This window comes from Pinus tabuliformis, chromosome 6 (assembly GCF_031772625.1).
Source record: "Pinus tabuliformis cultivar Carrire ecotype Pingquan chromosome 6, CPIR1, whole genome shotgun sequence".
NCBI lineage: Eukaryota > Viridiplantae > Streptophyta > Pinopsida > Pinales > Pinaceae > Pinus > Pinus tabuliformis.
The window spans coordinates 1838178689-1838205480 of NC_142292.1; the positions used below are offsets into that span (position 1 = coordinate 1838178689).

At 35.5% G+C, this 26792-nt stretch overlaps 3 protein-coding genes across 8 annotated transcripts; all 3 read left to right on the forward strand.

The window, feature by feature from the left end:
- Positions 1–12248: 12248 nt before the first annotated feature.
- On the forward strand, positions 12249–14845 carry LOC149266351 (histone H2A variant 1-like). Its single transcript, XM_089430354.1, has 2 exons — positions 12249–12515; positions 13581–14845. Exons 1-2 carry the CDS (start codon positions 12504–12506, stop codon positions 13878–13880), a joined length of 312 nt encoding a protein of 103 aa, XP_089286480.1. The 5' UTR covers positions 12249–12503; the 3' UTR covers positions 13881–14845.
- LOC149266352 (brassinosteroid LRR receptor kinase BRL1-like) lies at positions 14054–14578 on the forward strand. Its single transcript, XM_089407984.1, has one exon. The coding sequence runs from the start codon at positions 14054–14056 to the stop codon at positions 14576–14578; it is 525 nt and encodes a 174-aa protein (XP_089264110.1).
- A 5026-nt stretch (positions 14846–19871) lies between the features above and the next one.
- Positions 19872–23973, forward strand: LOC149266353 (putative protein phosphatase 2C 14). 6 transcript variants are annotated; one of them, XM_089430364.1, is made up of 6 exons: positions 20085–20354; positions 20618–20744; positions 21400–21573; positions 21878–22048; positions 22138–22317; positions 23359–23973. In XM_089430364.1, exons 2-6 carry the CDS (start codon positions 20718–20720, stop codon positions 23740–23742), a joined length of 936 nt encoding a protein of 311 aa, XP_089286490.1. In that variant the 5' UTR covers positions 20085–20354; positions 20618–20717; the 3' UTR covers positions 23743–23973. The 6 variants fall into 6 exon arrangements, with proteins under 6 accessions (XP_089286495.1, XP_089286490.1, XP_089286485.1 ...); XM_089430361.1 differs by lacking the exon at positions 20085–20354 and adding an exon at positions 20391–20408; XM_089430369.1 differs by lacking the exons at positions 20085–20354; positions 20618–20744 and adding an exon at positions 19872–20078.
- Positions 23974–26792: the final 2819 nt, after the last annotated feature.

Consider the following 26792-nt stretch of genomic DNA (forward strand, 5'->3'; position numbering starts at 1 on the left):
GCATAAAGCTATGGGTCTATACTTTTCTGGAGTTTGGGCATTATCCTGCTTCGGAATAAGGGAGATAAAGGAGGTATTGAGAGCTCTCAAAATGGTTCTGTTCAGCCTGGAGTCCTCCACAACCCTTATAATATCCTCTTTGACAATATTCCAACAAGCTTTGAAGAAATCTACATTGAATCCATCCGGACCTGGAGCCTTACCATTTTTCATTTCCTTGAGGACTTCACTGACCTCCTTTTCGGTAACCGGTCTGTTAAGATTACAGTTATCCTCTCTGGAAACCAACTTGGGGATATGATTTATGAGGTCCTTGATGAAAGGGTCCCTGTCTAAAATGTTTTCCTGAGCAATACCTCAGAAGTGCTTAACTAACACTGCTTCTATCTTCTCATGAGATTGTTGTATCTGTCCCTCCTCATCCTTGATCGAAGAGATTCTGTTGTAAGTCTTGTTTGCTATAGTAGATTTATGAATTTTTTTTGTATTTCTCTTCCCTTCTTTTAGCCATTGAACTCTTGATTTCTGTTTCCAAAAAATTTCCTCTTGATGGCACAACTTTTCCCACTCTTGGTGATGTTTCTCTACTTGGTCATTTTTGTCCTTGTCATAACCTTCCTTGATCAAAGCTTGGTTAAGCTCCATTATTTTATTTTCGACTGCTTTCTTTCCTACAAAAATATTCCCAAACTCTTTCCTATTCCAGGCTTTTAGCTTCAGTTTGATGTACTTTAATCTTTTTTGAAGTAGGAACACTGATGATCCTTGGGTTTGCAAATCCTCGGCCCACCATTCTTCGATGTTGCCGATGAAATCTGGGTGAGAAAGCCACATATTTTCAAATATGAAAGGTCTATTTCTTGGGGTGCCTATGCCCTTTATTTCCATTTGAACCGGCCAGTGATCTGAGCCTCCAAATGGAAGAATTCCTGCTATTATTTCCTTATCTATGAGCATGAGATCTTCAGAGATCATGAATCTATCTAACTTGGAGGCTACCTGTGAGTCCCCTCCTCTTTTATTGTTCCAGGTGCAGAGGCCATTGTGTGTCTCAATATCAACAAGGTTCATGCTTTCTGAAAAGATTTGGAAGGCTACGGAATCTTTATTAAGAGCTCTTGTACCTCCTTTTTTTTTTTTCCGAGAGAGATCTGATCATATTGAAGTCTCCTCCTAGGACCCAAGGTAGTCCTGCATATCTGACTCGTAGATCCACCAGGGAGTCTATGAACTTGATTTTGTCATCTAACCTTTGAGGGCCATAAACATTCGTGACTAGGTAAGTGACTCTGTCTCCGACTGGCTGTATAACTATTGATAAATAATTCCTAGATGCCTCCGCATCAATTATACCAAATTTTTTTGGATTCCAGAGTGTGAGGATGCCCCTTGCTGTATTTTCTGCTTTAACTCTAGAAGCTCAAATCTATTGAGCCATTTACTATGGACTTGCCTTAATTTCTGGATAGAGCATTTTGTCTCTAGGACAAAAATAATATCCGGAGCTGCCTGTTTTATTCTATTATTCATCGTTCTCTGTTTTCTCTTGCTACCCAGACCTCTGATATTCCAAGTTGTGAACTTCATAATTAAAGATTGGTAAAGGAGTAACTGGTTAGGTCTTTCATCTTACCTGAGTTCACCATAAGCTTTCCACATTCCATTAGTAGCTCGTTTTGTTTTTTCCTCCCTCTTTTTTTCCCTGGATTTCTCGGTGCTAACCCTGGAGTCATTTTCGCTGCCTTCATCTCATCATTGCTCTGTCTTACAAAGTTATTTACACCCTCTAAACCCTTTGCCTGGGTTTTCCATAAGAATAGTTGTTGAATCCGATTGAACTCTTCTTGCGGTAGTGATTCTACCCCACCAGTTGTTCCCTGAGCCAAGAACCCTTCTAGATCTAGGTTTTCTCTGTCCAGAATCTCTTGAAGCTCATTATCCTCCATATCCATATCACTCTGGGTCATATCCTGATCCATTTCCAGCTCTGATTCACTCAACCTAATCCCCTTCTGTTTTTCGTTTTCCTGCGTCTGATCTCTTTCCTTTTCCTTCTCCTTCTTCTCATTATCTTCATGCATTTCTTGATCTTCTGCTGTTATTTCTTCCTCCTCTTCAAGAACATGGAACTGATTCTGGCTATCATTTTTTCCTTCAGCTTGATATTGTTTTGCTCTGGAATGAAGTTCAACGTCCATGGTCTCATATAGAGCCCTGCTACTGCAAAGAAGTAGGGCCCACCTTCAAACATGCTGTCCTTATCCTCAATGTTAGTGAACACCACCGTAAAAAAACCTTTGGACCCCAGATGTAGATCAATGCTACCTTTGGGCTTCCAGTGGTATCTTATCCATGTTTGTAAGGCTTTTTCAGTGGGCCATAGCCCCATGAATTTGCATATGATTGCGTAAGTCTGCATGTGCTCTCTGTGCTCCTGCAGCACTGGATTATTTAAAATTACTCTAGGAGTAATTTCAGCTCTGGGTTTGCACTGACTCTTCTGATTTTTGTCTTTTGTTCCCTGTAATTTGTCATTTTCTTCCTTGTCTTTTGTACCATCCTGCTCCTTCGCGTTGATGCTTTCTGATACCTTCTCCTTGTTATTTCTGCCTACCTCCGCCTCACCTTTTCCCTTCTCTGGAGGCCTCTTACTCTTGTTGGCCACTGCTTCCTTATAGGAGGGAGTGGAGCTCCCTCCTCTACGCCGATCCATGGAGAGAAACCCGCTGCCGCAGACGTAAACCCTGGTTACCTCTGCTCTGCTCCGTCGTTCCGCTCCCTAACCCTAATTCCTCTCGAACTCCATAACTCGTTCAACATTTTGGGTAGTCACTTTGCCCATCCTCAATTAATATTATTAAGATTTTTTAATTTTTTTGATAGGTATAAAGGGTTAAAAAGTAAATAACAAAAATTAAATCAAATTAGGTAAAAAAGAAAAAGAAAAAGAAAAAAGTCAAAAATTAATAAAAAAATTATTTGGTCAAAATTAAAATTTGGTATTAAAAAAAATAGAAATAAAATTATATATATATATATATATATATATATATATAAAGAGAAGGTAAAAAAGGTTAAAGGTAAATAATAAAAATTAAATTAATAAATTTGTTTAAATGAAAAGATAATTAAATGATTAAATTGATTTAAATTAAAAAATAACTAAATTAGAATATACTAGACCAAGGTGAATATTAACAAAGATTAAAGGAAGTTTAAAAAGTACAAAAAGATTTAGGATTTAAAAAGAAAGAGAGAAAATAACCTAAAGAAAGGAAGTGGAATTTATAAAGAAGGGATAGAATAAATAGAAAAATTTAAAAAAGAAGAGAGAAAGGAGTGGGGAGATTTATGAAGGAGGAGGGAAAGTATCACCAGATTAGAAAATAGAAGGGTGAGAGGAGGGGTTTCAGAATAAATAACCCATCATAGAGGACAAAAAATGGGATATAAGGATAAAATGAAGAAAATTTGAGGAATGACATAGAGATATTGAGAGGGAAAGAATTTACAAGAAAGGTAGGAAAGAAAGGGAGGGAAATTATAGAGATTGATTTGAAAGGAGGAAAATAATAACATGTGGGAGGAGGACAAGGGGAAGGTGTTAAATAGGGAAAGGAGGAGGGAACAAAAGAGGAGGATAAAAAGAATGAGGAGAAGGGCACGGAGAGGAGAGGGATCAAGAAGAAAAACCTAAGAATGAAACTTATGAATGGCAAGTTTCTACAATTGGCTTAACTTGTAACATAAAGGGTTGTCTATCTTGCCTTGAATGGATATGAAAAGTTGTTTTAAGGTTTTAAACATGGTTGTATTGTTCTTTTTGGGAAAAAAAATTAGAATGGTGGTGCCTTGAATATAGGGAAGAGAGACCATTGCTAGAGGAGGACAAGGGTTTGAAGTAACGTAATTAGGATTATTTGGGGTGTGAAAAGATTTCTGGATTTGGGTTGATGAATACCATTTAGATTCAGTGGCTTTATTAAGGTGGGCTTTCGTTTTATCAAGGAACTGCGACACGAAGATACAAGAGGCTTGAATAACCAAGGTTTTGAGGACAACAACTTTTTGAGTAGGGCAATGATGGGAATGAGCATGAAGATATTTATTTATATGATGAGTAAGGATGCCATGAGGTTGACGGGAAATAAGGACATCGAGGAAGGGAAGGGAATTGTTCTCTTGGATTTCCATGCTAAATTGGATGTAAGGGCATTTGTTGTTAACATGGGTAAGGAAAGAGTGTAGAGCGAGATGGCCATGAGGCCAAATGATAAAGATGCTATCTATGAAATGAAACCAACATTTGAGTATAAGGGGAGAAGAATTCAAGTTGGTCTTAAAAAAAAATAATTCTAATTTATATATCGATCTATCTATATATATCATCAATGCTATACACATCATATTAAAATAATAAATTATAAAAATTATAAAACATGTCAACAAAAATGGTGTACATATATGTAATTATATATATTGTCAGGATTTTAATAAAATTAAAAATGAGAATATTTTTGTATACAAACAGGTGAAATTTACATAAATATAAATAATATTATTAAGAATCAACATAGATTCATCTTAGTTTTAGATATACCAATCAAATATCAAGAGCAATAAACTTTTTCTCAAATTCTAGACTCAATTTTTTTTTTAGCATCTTGACATATTTGATCTTTCTTAATCTTTGATAAATTCCAAATTAAAATAAATATATACTCATTCTAATTATTTTCTATATTAAACTAATACTAAAGCTTTATTTAGATATTATAAACAATAATTTAAATTTATAAATGATAACTTAAAAAACTAAAAACAAACCTAAACCAAATAATAACTAACAATAAATCCATTCTATAATAACATACATAATCTAACCCATACAAATTATTTAAAATTTCTTTAACCATATAAATTAAAAAATAAAAACTTAAAAAACCCAAATCAAATAATAACAAACAATAAATTATTTTTATAATAACATATATAATCTAATCAATACAAATTATTTAAAATTTTATAGCCATACAAGTTAAATAATTAATAATAAATATACAAAACTTATTTATAATTACAGATACAAAACTTATTTATATTTACACCTGTAAAATATTTGTTAATGCTAATTAACTTTATCAACTTTCATAAAACTTAGCCGTTCATAAATTAAAAAAAAAAAAAACCACTTTACTGCTCTTGCTTTTGACTGATCCAAAAAGGTAATCTCCCACAACAATCAATCCCCACCACTTAACTTACAAACACTTCACCACCAATCCCGACTGCTCTAAATTTTTAATCCAAGAGCTAATCTCCTTACAAAGACAACAATCTAGGTTTGTTATGTTATAAATCTCAGTAATCCAGTAAGCTTCTTGTATGTTAATAAAATTTTTCCATTCCTTCCCCATCGATTGTAAAACTGGTAAGCCACTGCATGTTGCTTTGGTGAGATTCAAATTCCATCGTATCTGCAGCCAATGTCAACTGCCCTGTGTAGAATTCTTCTGAATCAAAATAAATTAATGGACAGTCCCGTGCAGGAAAGAGCAGATTACAGTGAGTGCTTCATGAGTTAATCTACCCATCTTGTATATTCTTGTATACAGCGAGCTAATCTACCCATCTTGTATATTCTTCTCCTGTAACTCCGGAGCTGCTATGCAGTTCTTCCTGCTCGAATTGATGCAGTCAGTCTTTGGCTAGCGAAGCAGTGCATGTGAGAGCGTTAGTTTTCTACTTTATAACTTCAACTCGCACTATTCCAATCGCAAAATTTACAGCTATATTATCTGAACTATAATTGTCTAAATCGAATGGCTGTTAGTTCTCATGGACACAGAAATTATTTCTGAAATGTGATTCACAATGCGTTTCAATGGACAGAAAAACAAAAAAAAATGTGATTCACAATGCGTTTCAATGTTTTTCTGCTTTATGGATACATAATTATGAAAACAGAACGAACTTGGTATTTTAATAACGATAGCGATGCAGCCATCAGTTACAGAGAAGACAAGAAGAAGTAATTGAACCATCAGTTCAGTTCTCATTCACAGACAAGACATGGCTGTCTGTATTCCCCATGCAAGAAATTAAACACCACATAATTTAGTTCAGAGCCGGATCATGTCTGAACTACTTCACCCATGGACTGCAGCATTGTAAATATGATATCCAGATTTTGAAACGTTTTCCTCAACTACCATATTCTTGGAGGAGGAAGCTCACCTAACGTTCACTGCTCTTATTCGTGAATGGGAATAGGACTGTGATAACATCTAATCAGGAGGTTGACTTTGGTTGACTTGAACATGAGGTAATTATCAAATTTAGCTTCAGTCTAAATTTTCAACAATTTCAACTTTCTTGGACATATTTTTTTAAAGTCAATTTCCCCCAAAATAGTAAAGTATCTGATTCCATAAAAAATAATGATAATAGAGTAACTACATAAAAATGTGAATTTAAAGGTCAGGCTTGTTAGCCTTTCAATTATCCCAAGCCTCTTTTATTTCTGTTTGGATTTTCACTTTCAATTTGTCTTTTGGTCTGGTCAAGTGAGTGAGGATGACTAAAGTCTCCATTAATTACATTGTAAATGAGATATTGCAAAATAGATTATCAGTTGAAGTTGATTTTCCAATTTGGTTTTTTTTGGCTTTTTGTTATTTTATTTTTTATTTTTGTTGCTATATAAATATTGTATAAGATATATGTATTTATATTGATTTATATTTATGTTTAATGTATTGGGTTAAGTATGTTTATAGTTATAATGAAGAATTTTTATTAGTAGTTTTGTTATTTTATTTATAAATTTATTTTTCGTTAATAATATTAATATTTATGGATATATGATTACTATCCAAATTTTTTCAAAAATCTGAGATTTTCCACTTTCATAGAAGGTTTTGAAATGGTTTATTGGATGATCTAAGATGATATGTATTTCATTTCTCTTTTCTCACAAGCTATATTTATGGAAGCTGTGATTCATCCAGTTAGGTGTTTTTTCTCTTACCTACATGCCATACAACCATTTATTTGCTAAGTAGAGGGCTGTGTGAGGCCATATGGTTGTGTCCTCACAACCATTTATTTGCTAAGTAGAGGGTTGCATGGGGTTGTGTCTTCAGATCAAGAAAACAACATTCAAGCTTTGCCTCATTGGGTTATCTAATTGTTAGTTGTGCAAACATTATGGAATTGTAGGATTGGTAGCCACAACACTCTCAATACATTTGTTTATAGTCATTTCTCTCGTACTTAACTACAATGCTGGATCTTTTCAATTGTCTATTGATTTAATATTTGATTGTAGAATAAAAATTAATAATATGTATAATTCCAATTACACTACACATCATTTAATTATCAATTTAAAATCATTTATGATATTTTGTATAAATAAAAAAAATAAATTTACTCTAACTACACTCACTAATATACAATCTAACCTATTTAGCATAAAAAGAAAATGAAAGCAATTTCAATAAAAATGGAGGCAATTTCAATGGCATATCAAATATGAAGAAAAATAATTCAACAATATTTTAAATCCCTTAAATCCCGTACTTAGTTGTTGGCACGAGCTCCTAATAACTATGCCCGTGACATTGAGAACAAGGTGATTTTATAGCGCACTTATGAAAAAATTGAAATATAAACTAAGACGCATATGACTAAAATCAATTAACGAAATGGAAAAAAATTCACTTGGTTACTAAGTGGAATTGAGAATAAGGCGATTTTTATAGGGCACTTAAAAAAAACTGAAATATGAACTAAGAAGCACATGACTAAATGTTAATGTTTTTTTTCCTAAGTAAGACTAAATTTATTATAGATACAAAAAAGACTAAATTTATTATAGATACAAAAAAGTAGTGTTACAAGGAGGTGTTGGCCTTTGCAGAAACTGTTTTAGAAAAATTATTGTGCGTTATCAAACAGTGATTGAAAAATTACACTGCCTAAGCCGGGAAACCAGTCCAAAGAAGGAGAAAGCTGCCCACGCAGAGGAAACCAACTTATCATAATAATGATTTAAGAGATTTCCAGCAAAACAAAAGCCAAAAAAACCACGTAGTAGAGGACCTGATGACTAGGAACTTGACCACAAAAAACCACAAAAAAGACCAAAGAGGACCTGATGACTAGGAACCTGGAAAGAGAAATGAAGCCTGCTAGGTGTCAGTAGGTGGCGGTGTCTCCTCCACGATGGGACACCCATAGGCATATGGGTCATCGTCGTTAGTATGCTACTGGCCACTGGTCGTGGCATCCTGCTTCTCGTTGCCGTTTGGACTGTTCGTTCCTGTTGCCACCTTCCCTTGACCATCAAGGGTGTTACTCTTCTTGTGCAAAACTTCCGAGCTGGAGTGAGCGGCTTCTGTTCCGTTCTGGTTGGTTCTGCCAGCTTTCGTTCTATTCCGAGCTGTGCCAGGCTGGTCCGCCTGCGAGCTGTCCCACTTGTTATCGCCTGCCCTGTTTCGAGTGATGTTGGCCGAGGCAATGGTGCGTTGAGGCTTCTCCCTAAAGGTAACAAAGACGGTGGCGATTATACAGGGGCGGTCCAGGGTGCATCTAAAATGGAATTGGGTGGAGTGCGAGGGGTTCAACATTGGCTTGGTGTCGGTTTGAGGGTACTGGGTTTCCTCCAAATGCCTTTGGCCAGCTCTCTGGGCATGCACTCTTCCACTTCGAGTGTTGGGATAGCGAACCCTACTTTGAGAAGTGGTCGAAGGCGAGGATGAATCCGCCTATGCCGAGTTAGACGGGGATCGCAAGGGAGGACGAATTGCTCTCCCTCGACTACTTCCCCGATGGCTTCTCATTTTGTGCCAGAGGCGAGGCATATTGACAGTGCTCTAGGAGCTTGGAGGGGCTGGAAACGGGGTGGAGTGGCTTGAGAAAACAGGGGAGTGAGGAAAATGGGTGCCAGTGGCGGAATTGAGGCCTGGAACAACAATTTTATAACAACAGAGCGGGTTATGGAGAAATGGGCACCTTCAATTAGCTCGATGCAGCAGAGAAGCTGACATCATCACCCCGTAGCTGTTCTGGAGCTTGGTTGAGCCACTGCAGGAGAGCAATTGCACGCAAGAGGAGGCAGAGCAGGGGGAGGTCGCAGGTTATTCTCCATCTTAAGGCCCAGAACCAGAAGTAGGTGGCCTCATTTCTCTCTCTCCATTAATGGTTTTTTGCTTTTTGGCTTCATTAAAACGCCATTAATAATGTCTGTGGGCATTTCGTTGGCAGTGCGGGAGGCCATGTGGCCATACGACTTGCCCGCCTGGATGGTCATCGCTGTGATGGCGCTTTTAATCACCTGCATCCGAGGCACACATGACTACAATTAATTAACGAAATGGAAACAATTAACTTGTAACAACATAAAGTAATTCAATTCACAAATATGTAAAGAAATGAAGGCATAATGCCTAACCTCATGTGGCCCCCTCAAGTTTCATCTTGTACAAGCACTTATAAAATCGTCAGAATAGAGATATAAGAAACATAAACTGAATGCTTATTATATCACTATCATGAAAGAGTTTGTTTAGATACACATTGATACTAATTATCCTCATTAGAGAAGAGAGTGATATATAAAAGAGAAGGGGCTTTCTAGAAAGAATTTGTTTAGATACACATTGATACTAATTATCCTCATTAGAGAGGAGAGTGATATATAAAAGAGAATAATTATTCTCATTAGAGAGGAGAGTAATATATAAAAGAGAAGGGTTTTTTTAGAAAGAATTTGTTTAAATACACATTGATACTAACTATCCTCATTAGAGAGGAGAGTGATATCTAAAAGAAAAAGAGAGTGATATCTAAAAGAGAAGGGGCTTTCTAGAAAGAATTTGTTTAGATACACATTAATATTAACTATTCTCATTAGAGAAGAAAGTGATATATAAGGAAATGGGCTTTTTAGTTTTATAAATAAAACAATAATTTTTTAAAATCTGATATACAATTTTAAACAAACACACAAATTTCTAAAACATTTAAAAAAATATATTATTTTAAGGTTCAGAAGCTTAAAAGTTACTTATAAAACAGATTGTTTTTTCGTAAACCCTATAACCAAATGATTCTAACAATCAACCTTTAGCTCAGTCCTTGGCTTACCAAGTTGTTGAACCCTTTTGCACTAGTTGGTCAATCTAACTTCCATTTGAAATTTCATGTGTTACCTCCAGCTGTTGAAAGTATCATATGTTTATGAAACCATGAGTTATCTCGAAATAATACTTGGTTTGGTCTCTACGTGGTGCAACTGGTATTGAATGCATGTGCACTCTCATGGGCACAACAATTATTTCTGAAATGTGATTCACAATGCGTTTCAATGGACAGAAAAAACAAAAAATAGGCTTTCGTGAAAACGGAACGAACTTGGTTTTTTTAATAACGATAATGATGCAGCCATCAGTTAGGACAAGAAAAGTAGGAGTAATTGAAGTCTACTGATCAGTTGTCATTCACAGACTCATGGCTGTCTGCATTACTCATGCAAAAATGAATTATAAGAAATTTTATAACCACCACATAATTTATTAACCACCACATAATTTAGTTCAGAGCGAGATCATGTCTGAACTGCTTCACCGATGTACTGCAGCGAGATTTTGAAACGTTTTCCTCGAGGATACTCAACTATCCTTTTCTTGGAGGAGGAACCTCACCTATCGAGATCATGTCTGGTACTGCAGCATTGTAAATATGATAGCGAGATTTTGAAACGTTTTCCTCGAGGATACTCAACTACACTTTTCTTGGAGGAACCTCACCTATCGTTCACTGCTCTAACATCCAAAAAAATAATATAAAATTTCAGACTCTTGTTATTTTTACTCTCCCTTTTCTAGCTATAGCTTTTATTACATTTATTTTGTAGAGCCTCTAAAAGACTGTATGATATTCAGTAAATTTGAAAAACATTTAAAAAAACATTTTTTGCTAACTGTTGTCGTCTTTATCAATTATGGGGCTTTCATCTGGTTCAACCTATACTGTTCCATCTAATGAGGGAGAGTCAGCCAAGGCCTGATCTAGGGGCCCATCGAGTTGTATTGTTGCTTGTAGTCTAGGAGGGGAGTTATGGGTAATCCCATGTAATTTCTTGAGGATACCTGTACATATCAGGGGATTTCCCTCATAAAAAGTCCCAATTAGACCTTACACAGTTTGGTGTAGGAGTCCCAGCAGTGGGTGGGTCATACCATAATGCCTTGAACACCATTTCGCATAGAGGCAAGTAAGATGTCCCTGTTGGTAGCAAGGATGTGACAGATGCAATAAGTCAAGGAAAGTGCATAAGAGGTTCTAACACACAGAAAGTGAGGTGGGTGTGACAGATGCAATATGTCAAGGAAGGTGCATGACAAGTTCTAACACACAGAGAGTGAGGTGAGTGCACCCCTTGGAAACCTTTAATAGTACACATGAGCGAAGATGCATCACAAGTTAGAAAGCAAGTTAGTGAGCAATCCAAAGTGATGGTTAAACCAACAACACATTTTAGAAAGATTCATACATACTTATATAGAATAGTCCATACATAAATGTGTAACTAGTACCTGCTCCTTAGTTTAAATATACCTAAATTAAAGTAAAAAAACATTAAAGATTTGTTGATGAATAAATAGATAAATGAGGAATAATACTAATTTTTGTAACGTTTTAAAATTTCAATGAATGATGATGTAGAACCATGAGGAGACATTTTCTCTAAAAAGTAAAAGGATGAAAAAAAAGTTTTTAATCTATTTTTTAAATATAATTATAAAATTTTCATAAAATTACTGAAAAAAATTAAGTTTCTTAAATACTAATTGTATAATTTATTTGATGTTTTAGTCACTATCATAAATTTTTGTTCAAACAGATATACTATATCACTTAGATCTACTATATTATTTAGATCTGAATTGTATATAATCTTTATTATTAACCTAATATAAATAATCATCAAAATTATTATAATATTGGATAATTTTGAATTCATCGATAATAAAAATATTAATATTATTAGTTTTCATAAATTATATAATTAGGCCGATAGGCCTTCCTATGAGTGAGACTTTCGTCGTCTTTTTCCTTCAGAGGTTGACACCTGGCGTCCTTCAGTGACGAGAGTACGTCTGACATCTGTGCACAATGTTTTATTTCTGAGGTTGACACCTGGTCTGTGCGCAGTGTTTTAGGGCCACCCTTATGCTCTGTACTGACATCTGTGCACATTTTCCTGATATTCATCATGGTCTTCCTCCTTCAGTTACTCGTCATGGCCCCGGAACATGGCGGAACATGGCCTTCATTTCTGTTATGGGCGGAGGGTTGTTATGGAAGTAAGGGGTTCATAATTATGCTTTCCATATTTTGATGTATTCCCAAACATGGTGGCAGGGACCAACCCACGTTCTCATCACGACTGAGTCTTTGCGATTTGTTTATGAGCATCCTGGAACTCTGCCGCAATGGTTAGCCAGGTAGGTTTTGTTCAATGTTGGATGCTGTTTAGCAGTTAAGCAGGTAGGTTTTGTTCAATGTTGGATGCTGTTTTTGAAAAAGAGAGTGGGGACCGAGATTGCAGTGTTTGCTTCAGAAAAAAAGGCGTTGTCTTCAGCTTGCTTGGTACGGATAGAGTGTAGAATGTGGGATGCTTGTGAATGAATGTACCGCTGTTCTACTGTTTAGTCAGTGATTTTGGGTTACGGAATGAATATGGGTTTGCGTGTTTTGTGTTTTTGGAGTAATGCTGTTAGGTCCTCATGAAATGTATTTGGGATTTTCCTGGTTTTTCTTCAATGCCGGTGGATTAGAGCCTGGTAAAGCTGGGATTATGCATGGGGGACTTTTCGGTTCAGTGGAGGGAAATGCAGAGTTAGGTTTGTAACATCTTCAAAGCTGAGAGAATGAGAGTAAATGCGTTTTCTTAGTTCGGGCCTGTTGTTGAGATGAATTTTTGACGTGGGTTTTCGCTTTTCTTGATCGATTTCTATCAAATAGAATGTCTGCTATTTATGAGAGATGAAAGATGCTGCTGGTTTGTGATGCATCGTGAGATGGTTTTGTTGAGTATCGGGGTTACACAAACACATTTACTTGAGGTTTTGATTTTTGGAGAAATGGAAGATTTTTATTTCTGTTAAATTTTTGAACTTGGAATTCCACAAATCTTTCCCTTTTTACATGTCCTTGTAAATCGTTGAGAAGTAAATTTATAGAAACATCTTCAATGAAGCTTTGTAATAGTTCAAATACTCCTTGAGAAAGAACTCCATAAGGTTTCTGTAATATCTTGAATTCTGTGAGACTCTGTTTTATGTTGAACTCTCTGGGACTCTGTTTTTGGTTGTTTGACTTACAGTTGTATCTATTTATTTTCTATAAATTTTCTTGTCAAAATCTTGAATCAACTGAAGTAATTCTAGCTTCTTTTTTCCCGGGAGAAACATCTTCATTGAAGCTTTGGAACAGTTCAGAATTCCTGTGAGCAAGAACTCCATAAGATTCCTGTAATAGGTGGACTGAATTGTTTGTTCTTGTTGCAGTTTCCTGTGGGACGGATCCACTGTCTGTTGAAGTCTCGAGTATCTGCAAATGGAAGGGTGGGAGCAACTGGAGCTGTTTATTCTGCAATCATTCTGGAGTATCTCACTGCAGAGGTTTTAGAACTTGCAGGAAATGCCAGTAAAGATCTCAAGGTTAAGCATATCACCCCAAGGCATTTGCAGCTCGCTATTAGAGGAGACGAAGAACTTGATACTTTGATCAAAGGTACCATAGCAGGTGGAGGTGTCATCCCTCACATCCACAAGTCACTTATTAACAAATCCACAAAAAAAGATTAGTTCTTTGTGTGGGGATTGTGTCAAGCGTTTTATTTATTGTAGGATGTGGGCTGAAATGTTTAGCTCAACGGAGTGCTGGGATCAGTACATGTGGATTTAGGAGTGCACTATATTCTGCAAGAGGATTAGCATTTCTTCACCACAGTTGCATTCCCCATATCATTCACAGGGACATGAAGTCAAGTAATGTCCTTCTGGATGAGAATATGGAGGCTAGAGTTTCTGACTTTGGAATGGCCAGACTCATGAATGCACTGGATCCTCATTTAAGTGTCAGCACTCTGGCTGGCACTCCTGGTTATGTGCCACCAGAGTACTATCAGAGTTTTCGCTGCACAACAAAAGGAGATGTTTACAGCTACGGGGTTATTTTGCTGGAACTTCTCTCAGGGAGAAGACCTATAGACCCTGTTGAGTTTGGGGACAACAATCTAGTTGGATGGATGAAACAAAATGTGAAGTTAAAGAAAGCTTCAGATATATTTGATCCAGTGCTAATAAAAGACAAACACATAGAGATGGATCTGTATCAACATCTTCGAATCGCCTGCGAATGCCTTGATGACCGTCCATGGAGAAGACCCACAATGATCCAAGTCTTGGCCATGTTCAGAGAGCTTCAAACAGATGGGGAAGCCGAACTAGATGGATTCACTCTCCCGGAGGATGTGGATATCCATGAAGAAAAATCATCCTGATTGGTTCTCCATCTATTCTAAGCTCCTTGTCTTATTTATTTTTCTGTATAATGCATTGCATTCCTATCTTCTCATTGTTTTGTTGAGTGGATGTGTAAATAATATAATAGAGAAATGAAACAGACATCTGCTAATCCTGATAATTGCATCCATGCCCCAGCACTTGTCTTGTTTGTTGAAAAATGCAGGAGATATGCAGAAGAAAATACACTTTGACTACCACCATCCATGAATTATTTATGGGTGGAATGTTGGGCAGAAGAGGAATGTGCACAACAAAAGGAGATTGATTGACAGCAGATACCAGGCTATGATGCTTTGGATTCTCTGATTAATAGTGGTGAGAATGATATTGGTAGCTTACTGTCCATGCGAAAATTTTGGATTGGGAAGGCATTGGTTACTCAATTCATGAAAATTAAAAATGAAGATGGTTATTATACTATGTATATGATGAGGCAAAACATATACAATGTATATGTATCAGTCTTTCTTCCCATTGAATACAAGTCAATGTAATAAGAATGCATTTAGTTCTGTTATATTCAATATATATTCAGACACGAGAAGATGTGCTTATGTCCAAATATTAACATTTATTTCTCACGTGGAATCAATTTGTACAATTATAGCAGAAGTAAATGATTACAGAATATATAAATGAAGAATATAAGGATGGAGGATCCATCGATTTACCTCCAATTTATTAATGGGTGAATGGATTTACATTGCATAATTTTCTTATGTTTCTATCATTTATTATGTTGGATTGGTTAAATAAAGTTCTTAAATGTAATTCTATGTTTTAGGTAATATATAAGCATATCCACGTTCTCTCTTTGGGTGGGAAGCTTAAAGTGTCTATATGGCTTTGGAGGGTTACTGACCATTTACAAATTGTCTCTGGGACTTGGAAGTTGTTGCTTGCTGCTTATAAATTGTATCTCTGGTTTGTGTCTCTGCTTGTAGATTGTGTCTCTCGTTTCGATGGCTGCCTTTATGGCTTAGGAGGTCCACATTAACCACCTTTGTAGCTTGCGAGGTCTTCATCAATTGCCTTTGTGGCTATGGTGGTCTGCACCATTACTAGAATATCAGTAGTCATGTGACTTTTACCATGTACTGTAATATAATTGAAGATAATATACTTTCCAGATTGTATTTTTGATATTGATAAGTTGTTTGCAAATGAATTTTCTATTATGTGTTTCTTTGATTGTATAACTGATGGCTGCCTTTATGGCTTAGGAAGTCCACATTAACCATCTTTGTAGCTTGCGAGGTCTTCATCAATTTCCTTTGTGGCTATGGTGGTCTGCACCATTACTAGACTATCAGTAGTCATGACTTACCGGAAAGCTAAAGCTGAACCACTGTTTTTAAGTCATAAAGCACAACTTATTCCTTTTAATTGCTTCTGGGCAAGTAAGTTGTGATGCTGGATTGATCAACCTCTGTGAAACTTCCTGCCTCGTAGATAGCACTGTTGGGCAGTGGAGGAATTACATTGTAAAGGTAGAGGAGACAACAACTGATAATCCCCTGAACCAATATAAAGCCAAGTCTCTGTTCAGCCAGAAGGAAAGATTATTGCAGACGTTCATTGTTGAACATTGGAATTAGTGTAGGAAAGAAAAACACTACTAGAAAAGAATATAGAATGCATGAATGAACTGGGTAACCTTCCCCTTGAACCTGCAAATTATTTGACCAAAATCGGTCTTCGCTATTGTTTTGATGCTGTTTATTTGATTAGCATTTTTTAATCATTAAAGATTCTCCAATTGCGGAGCATTGATGATTTCGGAGCATTGATGATTTTGGTTATTTGATTCCCATTTCTTAATTATTAAAAATTAGTCCAATTGGAGAGGACCGCTCACTTCCCACGTATTTGAATGAGATTTTCGTACACAGGAAAACTTGCATTTTTATGAAGTATATTTATACCAAGAATGAGATTTTGATACACATGAAAACTTGGATTTTTATCAAGTATATTTATATCAAGAAAACTTTTAACTTTCGCATGTGTGCTTCAAAATATCCATTAAGATCTCACATTTGTTTCCAAATGTGATGTGTGTTTCAGATCTCACATTTGTTTCCAAATGTGATGTGTGTTTCAAAGATGTGTGCTTCAAAATATCCATTAAGATTTCACATTTGGAAACCAATGTACGAATGGGTTCTTTGTCCAATTTAAAAAATCTTTAGAATTTTTCTAATTTAAAAAACATCCATTAACTTCTCACTCTCACAGTCGGAAACCAAAACCAATGTACAAATGCGGTCCTTGTCCAATTTAAAAAACAACCTATCGGTATGTTTTGCACTTTTTGGAGCAAGGGCAATTGCAAGCAATAATTAGTCATGCCGGTTTACCCTTTGTTGCTGATTACATCTTGTCAATGTTACCTATCGGTATGTTTTGCACTTTTTGGAGCAAGGGCAATTGCAAGCAATAATTAGTCATGCCGGTTTACCCTTTGTTGCTGATTACATCTGTCAATGTCATTGTGTTACATCTCTCAGTTCATCGTGTACCTTAAACAATCAATTATTATAATATAATGGATTAATTTGAATTAAAATTTACAATTTTATATTTATTTTATTTGATTTGATGAAAAAAAACATTTTTATAACTTATTATTATAATGGATTAATTTCAATTAAAATTTACAATTTTATATGTAAATTTTAATTTATTATATTTGATGGAAAAAAAAAACATTTTTATTACTTATAATTATAATGAGTTAATTTCAATTAAAAATTACAATTTTATATTTATTATATTGATGAAAAACACATTTTTTAAATAAAATTATAAATTAATATATAATTATAAAAATAAATATCATATAATTCAATATAAAAAATCAAATTTCTTAAAAAAATAATATATTTAAATTAATTTGAAATATACATTATTATATATAATACTAACATAATAATAATATCTAAAAATATATTATAAAAATATAATAACATTTATTATATTCAAACATTTAATTTTTTTTATTTTTTTAATGGATAGTTCAACTTATGATTTTCAATTTAAAATTAAAGATTTTAATTTCATACAATGAAATGCAAATGTTTGAGTTCATGTTTTATTGATGATGATGGTTAAGGTCCACTGAAACCAAACTTTCCATAAAACTTTCCATTACACACCTCGCAAATGCCAATGAGGATGTTAGACTTTAAGCTTCTCAATATTATTGAAGTGAGGCTTCTGTGATCCATAATAGTTGTAATAAGAACTTCGGCGTAAATCAAAGGTCTTTCTACATGTGATTTACGCCGAAGTTCTTATTACAACTTCTCAATATTGTCAACTAACATCTCCCATGCCACATCTTATCTATAAAGCATGGCCGGCTAATTATTCTATGTTTTTCATTTGATTTGGTTGTGTTGCTGGGTTTTTTTTGAAGTAAGATGTTTAAGAAAAGTAGGGTTTCTTTTTAGCTTATTTTTTTATTTTATTTAACATGTCTCTAAAATTAGATTCTTATTTTTATACAGTTTATTAAAAAAAATTATTTAAATTTGAAAATATATAAATGATTAATATTAATATTTTCTTTTCTTTTCTTTATTTATAAATATTAATATAAAAAAAATAATTTGATATATCAATTTGAATAGTTAAATATTATAAATTATAAATAAAATCTTCCACTGTTTAGCAAGTTCTTTTCCCTGTGCTGAAATTTTTTAATGTTGACATTTCCAATGTTTGATTTATTATTAAAAATAATTTTAATTTGGGTGAAAAAAATGTGTTCCTATTATCTTAAAATTTCCACTGCTTAATCATAAATAGTAATTTTTAATTTCAGTGGTTTTAGATTTATTTAAATCAATTAGAATTTTTTACTTATTTTTTTTGTAACATATAAATATATATTTTTTTATTGGGTTATACATATATATTCCCAAATAATTTTTGATTAGTTGGGATTTAATTTGGGAAATTTATTGATTTGATTTATTTTAAATGATTGATTGGATTTTATTATATAAATAATTGAGAGAAAAGAAGAATAATAACTTGTATAATTTTGATTAAAGATTTATTTTATTTTGGGCAATTTATTGATTAGGTTTAATTTGAATGATTGAATTATTATAACATTTATTATTTTAAACCAAAATACAATTCTTTCAATTTAACACTTCTATCGGCCTCTCTTTGCACCTTTTGGGGCAATTGCTAGTATATATAGATATATTAAAAAAATAATTAGAATATAACTTTTAAAAATTATGTTAAAACAAAGAAAGTAAAGATGACTTCAAATTTAATAGGATCTCCACTTGTTAAGAAAAACGATTTAAATTTAATAGAATCTCTACTTAAGAATAAATCTATATTTTTAGGCCGATTGGCCTTCCTTTGAAAGGGACTTTCGTCATCCTTTTGACTCTCACGCTGACACGGCGGACTGGGCAATTTGCTTAGTGTTTGTTCAGGCTTGATTCTCACGCTGACACCTGGTCGATCGCCTCTTCTCGCTCCATCGTTTCAATTCCCTCTGCAACGGCTTCGTTCGCATAAGCAGCATGAATTCCCGTAATTTTTCCGATGTTTTCGTTGGGAGTGGGCGGCGGTGGACAGTGGAAAGGGATATGGCACATCTGGAACATTACAGAATTAATTGATAAACCATTTGGATGGCTACCTTCAGCGGAGGCAAAGAGATAATGTGCAGACTTACAGTATAGCTGGCTCTGTTTTTGCTCCTCCGTTTTACGGTGTGCGGATAAACCGCTGGATTTACCGGTGAATTCCGCGGAATTGAGGCCGTCGTCGCTCTGCAGCTCGCAGGGCTTGATTTTTGGTTTTATTTTCTGTCAGGTCTGCTCCTCGTACAATTCTTTGGCTTTGGCGGCAGAAAATGCAAGTTTCTTTGTCGGTTTGGCATTTTCTTTTTCTAAATTCTGCAAAAGATCAATCGGAAGTTGAGCTGTCGGTTTAATTTCTGAGGTAGAGCTATCGTTTTGATTTGTGAGGTCGAATGCTCTTCGTACCGCAGGAGCTGCTTTAGTTATTATTTTGTCTGTTTATTGATAACGATAATGGTTAAAGATTTAAACGTGTCGATGGGTTTCTTGCAGGTTGCGGCTGGGGTTCAATGCGGGCGGTTCCCGCAGGATGGACTGCTTTCTTTAATTGCCGGTACATTGAAGCTTTAAATAAAGTGTAGAAAGGCGTTTCCTTTGAAGTCTTCTTTGGGCTTTGTCTGAAAGGTAATTTACTTTATGGCTGAGAATTTGGTAGGTTTTCTGTTAACATTTTCGAGATTTTGAAGTTCAGTATGTGTTTGAAGCGACAGCTGGTTCCGGTCTCTTGAAGGCACTGTAAAGAATATTTGGCACCGCTTTTTACTCTGTGAAATTTAAGAAGCTTCGGTTCGCGAACCGGCTTGAGAAATTTTGCCTTGGGAAAATTGCTGAAGGCTGTACACGCATTCCTGGACTCTGTGTATGCATCTTTTTCATATAATTTTATCACGAAGTTGGCTGCGGTGCTTTGACATGCCTTTGAATATTGTTGTAGGTTAGAAGACATTTCAGGCCAGAGTTATTGAATAGACTTGATGAGATAGTTGTATTTGATCCTCTTTCTCATGATGAGCTCAAGAAAGTTGCTAGACTACAGATGAAAGATGTAGCAATTCGTCCTGCAGAGAGAGGTGTTGCTTTAGGGTTTACAGATGCCGCTCTGGATCTTGTTGTTCACGAAGCCTATGATCCTTGGGTAATAACATTGAAATATGTTTATTATGGCTGTTGTTGCCATTTACATTAATCTGTAATCTGTAAGTGAGAGGTACGCATGGTCATAACAACTTACAAGGGCATGGTCATTCCATGCCAGCTGCTAAAAGTCCTCTATTTAGCCCTGCTGATCCTAATGACCCGAAATTTCTTCAAATCGCACACAAATATTTTTTCTTATGTATCTGATGAATGGATGCCTGGTGAGACTTATATGTCAAATGTACACTCTGAACTTATTAGGTTCCCACATTCCAGTTTGGTTGGATTCTGATTTTGACTCAGGGCTCAGATTCAACAAGTTTTCATGTTCTCTCGGTGACTTGGGAGGCCTACTCATGCTATGCTATGTAACACGGGCATCATAATGGTGAGGATAATGCCAATGATTAGAAGTCCTCTATTTAGCCTTGGTGATCCCAATGACCTGAGAATTCTTTACATTACTTTTTTTCTGTGTTTGGCGGAAGCATACCTGCATATTCACCTAAGGAGATCTGCCATTCTCATCATTTTGAACTGGCGAGACTCATGGTTGAAATGCATGAATGCAGATCTGACATTTAGGCTCCTATTTAGTCCCAGCAATCCCAGTGGATTAAAAATTTCTGCAAACCAAACTTGGATACTTTTCCAAGCATTGACTTGATGCGGCTCTAAATTATTTTTGTAATGGATCTTACTTACTCTCTTACTTAAAAGTGTTCTTTGCAAATTTATCTATGCAGCTCTGATTCATGTCCTGCAATAACAGAAGAGCATCCTACAGAAAAGCACCTATAAATTTTCTTTTATTTTCCTAAAAGACTATCCAGTTACTTTATTTAACCTGCTATCCAGTTACTTTATTTAACCTGCCTCAGTTCTCAAGTTCTCAACAAACCATCAGTTCTACCTTGGATTAGATAGATAGAACCACATTTGCAGGTCGACCATTCACAATCAAAGATATTGCAGATTGGCTTTTAACTGTTTTGAGACGAACCTAAATGGTTTCTATTTTGGGGTAATGTTGGGTTTTTCAGGCTTTCTTTGGTGTGTATGCCGGACACGGAGGTCGTAGAGCTGCTGATTTTGTTGCTGAGAAACTTGGACAAAAGATTGTGGATTTGATGCTCAAGTCAGAAAAAGAAGATTGTGAGATAGAGCAGGCAGTTAAAGCTGGGTACTTGGAAACAGATAAAGAATTTTTGGAGCAGGTAAAGTCATAGAGGTTGCAATATTTGAGTGTAGTATGGGTTCTTGTTTAAAGCTTATTTGATTGGTGGACAATTTGGTATTCTAACCATTTGATGCATTAAATATGCTGACATTTTTTTTAATGATTCTTTATGTTTATTTCATTGCTTGACAAGTTGGGCAAGGAAATTTCTTAGGCCTAAATAGGAAAAACTGATTTTTTAGGATTGAATCTCGTTGACTTAACAAAATCCTCAGGCTTGCAATTTTGGAAGCCATGAGTTTCTTGTTATGAATTGAATCTGACTGAGTTATTTGACACAGGGTGTAAGCAGTGGGGCTTGTTGTGTGACTGCCTTGATAAAAAATGGTTGCTTAGTTGTGGCCAATGCGGGTGACTGCCGGGCAGTTCTCAGCAGGAATGGTAACGCTGAATCAATTACCTGTGATCATAGACCTGGAAGGCAGGAAGAGAGGGAGAGGATTGAAAATCTGGTTATGACTCAACCAAATGCTAGACGCATCATTAATCTATTCGTCCATTCTTTAACGAGTTTACTAATATACTTTTGGGGCTGTGGCAGGGTGGTTACGTGGATATTCACGGGGGAGCTTGGCGAGTACAGGGAACCTTAGCTGTGTCGAGAAGTATAGGAGATATACACTTGAAACGGTGGATATCAGCAGAACCGGAGATTAGAAAGCTGCCCATTACATCTGACTCTGAATTTTTAATAATGGCATCTGATGGACTTTGGGAGAAGGTATGCTTAAGTTTTTCAAATTGCTTTCACACTTATGTTTCAATTTCAAGGCACATGAAAGCTTGTTAATCCGGCCTCAAAGTTTGCACTCTTATGAATTTTCTATGAAGAAACAAAATTGTCAAACACTGCAAGTGGATTTTTCAGAACAGACTCTCTGTAATTTTGATTTTGCATACATTCAAAAGGGACCAATTTAGAAATAGGAGCTCATGGAGCTTTTTCAAAACTGGCACTTGGAGGGAACGTGGTTTCCCAACTTCCTAGTAAGCATGGATTCCTTTGAACAGAGTTGCGCCACCAAAAAACCAAAAAAAATTGTATCAGAACTGACACATTTCTCCATTAATTCTGTGTGAATTTTAGCTGAATTTTGTTCTTCGTAGGCAGGGCACTTTAGTAATGCACATTATTCATCTAAATCTTGATGGGAACATGGGTTCCCAGTAACATGAGCTACCTTTGAAACCCTGAGTCTTCACCAGCTCAAAACCAAAACAATGTTGTGTCAGAACTGACACGTTTCTCCATTAATTGTCTATGAACTCTAGCTGCCTTTTGTACTTCTTAGGCAGGGCACCTAGTATTGCACATTCTCCATCTAAGATCTTGATGGGAACATGCGTTCCCAGTAAGCACGAAGCTATCTTTGAACCCTGAGTTTCACCAGCTCAAACCAACAAATTTGTTAGAACTGACACATTTCTCCATTAATTCTGTATATTTGCATAATCAGGGCACTGTAGGAAAGTATCTTGCCTGTTTCCTTGCTTTCTCTTTTAGTAATGTTTGTTCATCATCTAAGCTCATGGATTGTGTTTACACGTTAATTTTATCTTCACATACTCGCAATATGGAGTCCCTTGTATCTTCTTCCCCTGAATTCTGTAGTGGACTTGAGCACTTCACAAAAAAGTATTTTTTTTCCTCTGAATTCTGTACTTTCATAAACAGTGAACTTTTTAAATGTATTTCTTCATCTAAATTGTAAGCATGACTGTTTCAATCAGCTGATTCTGTTTCCCCTAATACTTCTATCAGGTCACTAATCAGGAGGCAGTAGACATTGTCAGGACTGTTTGCACAGAAAAAAAGCAAGGAGCTATTAGTCCTCCTGAACTTTTCGAAGGAGGAGAAGCATGGGATGAAGATGCTAGCCCACCACCTAAGGCAAGGAAAATTTCTTTGGGAGACGTACCTAAGGTCATGAAAGTCAGGAGTCTATGGGATGGAAACTTTAACACTATGGGATGCTATGACAAATATTTCAAAGAGAATACAAAAAGCCCCGGGTTGCAGTACATGCCTTTGCGACGTCCCATGGCAGCATGCAAAGAGCTTGTGGAGCTTTCTGCAGCTAGAGGCACACGAGATGACATTAGTGTAATGATTGTTGACCTCAGGCATTTCTGCCCAAGTGGCTGATGTAAGAGGAGCCCAAATGTTCGCTTAATGCACCATTTTCAACACCATCTTGCACATACCCCCATGTCAAAGACCCTCTGCTAAGCTGATCATGGTTGGAATTTCAAAACAAAACCATTTGTCAAATTTGACGGTTCTCACACAACCCCACCCATCTTCACACTTTCAACAAAAGATCTGGAAGATTTTGCAAATTTTTTAACTATATTGGCCCTCTATTCCATCCCTGAAGCTGATTCACTAGTCATATTGTTATTACAAATCCAACAGGTTGGACTGGTTCAAAGTCAGGAGGTAAGAGGAAAAAGAAATTGAGAATAACAGGAAAAAATAAGAAACAAAGGGACCAGTGTTGGCACATTTGATGTATGATAATAAAATTCCCATTCTTAGATTTGTGTAATTCGTTGGATGTTTTTAATAGGTTGTCATGGTTGGATACACCATGAGTTTTGTATATAGGAGAGCTAATTCAATTGACTGTTTTGTTCTAACAAGAAGTTATAAATATATCTAACACTGAAGCACTGAAGCATTGGTGGGTGATCCTCATCACGATTAGAACGAAGCCGAGATGTCAGTATAGAGCTCCTTGAAGGTGAAAGACCATGGTTGGCACTGCTCAAGCCCAGATTCTCCTGAACTTGCTGCCTGAGACAGGCTTGGAGAAACTGTAACATTGCTCAATGGAGATATCATCACTAGTGACCCTGCATGCATCTCTTTTCCTGATTCCACTTCACTGCAGTGAAGGGGATCTGCAGGAACCCAATACAGGGGAGCTGACAATGGCAGCCATACAAAATGCAATGAGGGACTAATAAACACTGCAAAAGTACAATGAGGCTAAGGCCTTACACAACTGTTAAGGCCTTACACAACTGTTCATTTGCACTATGATAAAAAAACTGTAGTTTGTGAACATGTCAGAGACAATACTCTGTGCATAACATTGGAAATATCAGGTACTGCTCTGTAGATGGGACAAAGCGACTGGTGTAACGAGTCACCCACCCGTTAAGCGTTAATTTAGCATACAATATTGATGGGTGCATGAGACCCTTTATAAGTAATATAGCCGTTTGTGAAACGGTCCAATAACTCACTAATTTTCTGCATTTGACTTTTACCAATAATTGGGAGGGTGCTAAAGCCTATGGACTATATTAATATTTGAAGTAGTGTTTGATATTTTGTTGGTAAAAGTCATTAAAATGTTAATTTTATTATAATTAGTTTAGATTTTTTCTATATTAATATTTGAAGCAGTGTCTGATATTTTATTGGTAAAAATGATTAAAATGTTAAGTTTATTATAATTACGTTAGATTTATTTTAATTTGAGATTTATTAATTTTAATTTGAGATTAATTTTAATTTTAACGTGAGATTAATTTTAATTTGAGATTTATTAATTGTTGGGAGGGATCAAATTTCAGCGTAATTTTTTTTTTGAGTGTAAAATTTGAAGAAAAATTTGTATATAGAGATCTGATCCTTTTCAGTATTTGAACCACACTGGTTGGTTCGAAACGCGTCGACAAAAGATTGGTGATGTGATTTTGCCGAAGATTATCTAAACAGATCCAGAATTATTAAATTCATTTTAAATTAAAAATAATAAATATATTAATTTATATTCATAAATTTATTAATTTGTAATTATAAAAGTAATAAGTATTTATATGTTAAATATTGTTATAATTTTATTTAATTAATAAAAACTATAATTTTTTAAATATTTTAATAAATAAATAAATTTTCATAAAACTTTAACCTATAAAACTTAAAAAGTAAAACTCTTTCAAAATTTGTTGTCATTTTATTTGTTTAATCATTTTATTAATATATGAGAGAAAAAATTTAGTCGTCTACTTGGAATATTCTTATCAAATTTACGTCGTGAAAGAATGTTTGTTTGTTATAAACTTAACTTAGATCCACTAATATTTACTATAGAGAAATTCAACAACTCTAATTTAATAATCCTATCGGCCTCTCTTTGTACCTTTTGGGACAATTGCTAGTAAATAATATTTTAAAATATACACAATAAGATGTTCGGTCTTTCATCTAACTTTTTCCTTAACTCCTTGTAAGTGTATGTGTATAATAATTATGCTTTAAGGAATTTCTCTCTGAAAATTAACTATTCTCACTGCTTTCGTGTTCATTACCGGTGCTACTCGATATTTTGTTAAATGATTACGTTAAAATGATCCGTTGATTTGAATTTGATGACCGCTGTTAGCTTTCCCAACTGCATAAAATACTCTGGCTTGTGAGTTAAACGTGTTTATTTTTCCTCACGTTTGATTGTGGATAGTTAATTCGTTGCAACTGCTCTGGAGATGTCCAGGCGCCACGTGGTTGGACTCTCACCATCATGGCCAGCGACAAATCTACGGCCAATTTCACTGCTCGAATTCGAGCGGAGAGCCTGGTCGAGGGTTAATGGATTCTTCTACGGCGTAGTAGCCAGAGGAGCTGGCTCAAATATTTCTGTTGGAAATCGGCCCTCCATGGTGCATTAGAATGAAACCCAGGAATTGAATGATGTAGCAAATTTTCTCTCATAAGTACCCAGGAACTGAATGATTCAGGCTTCCGTAAAGAAAGAGACCACTCTGGTTCCGGTACATAGCATTGATAACCTTCTCCTGTTCTTTTAGTATCTCTGTGTAACAGTGGTTGAAAGAGAATGTAATGGTTGTTGGCAGGGTAATTTGGGATGGGTATATATGATGCAGCATGACTACTGTTCTGCAGAAATCGTTTACAGGTGGATTTCAATTGAAGTTGAATGATTGACTTTCTGTTATTCAATTACAATGTTGGAAATTGGAATAAGTGGTGCGTTAATGAATAATTGCAAGCAAGAAAGCACATTGGAGCCAGAGGACAATGAAGCCTGTAATATAAGCCTCTGCATGATGAGGCAGGGGAAGGCAGAGGCGGCCTTGGGTCTTCTACAAGGGGTGCTGAACAACAACAAGAGAGGAAAATCGAGGAGGCCTTGTGTCACGCCCCCAAGCCGACGGTAGTCTTTC

Excerpts from the sequence above, each read along its gene's own strand:
- LOC149266353 (XM_089430359.1), top strand. The coding sequence starts at position 20,256 with ATGAAAGATGTAGCAATTCGTCCTGCAGAGAGAGGTGTTGCTTTAGGG. Across the intron at positions 21,574-21,877 it reads ATAAAGAATTTTTGGAGCAG|GGTGTAAGCAGTGGGGCTTG; the intron begins GTAAAGTCATAG and ends TATTTGACACAG. Across the intron at positions 22,049-22,137 it reads GGGAGAGGATTGAAAATCTG|GGTGGTTACGTGGATATTCA; the intron begins GTTATGACTCAA and ends GGGCTGTGGCAG.
- LOC149266352 (XM_089407984.1), top strand. The coding sequence starts at position 14,054 with ATGAAGTCAAGTAATGTCCTTCTGGATGAGAATATGGAGGCTAGAGTT.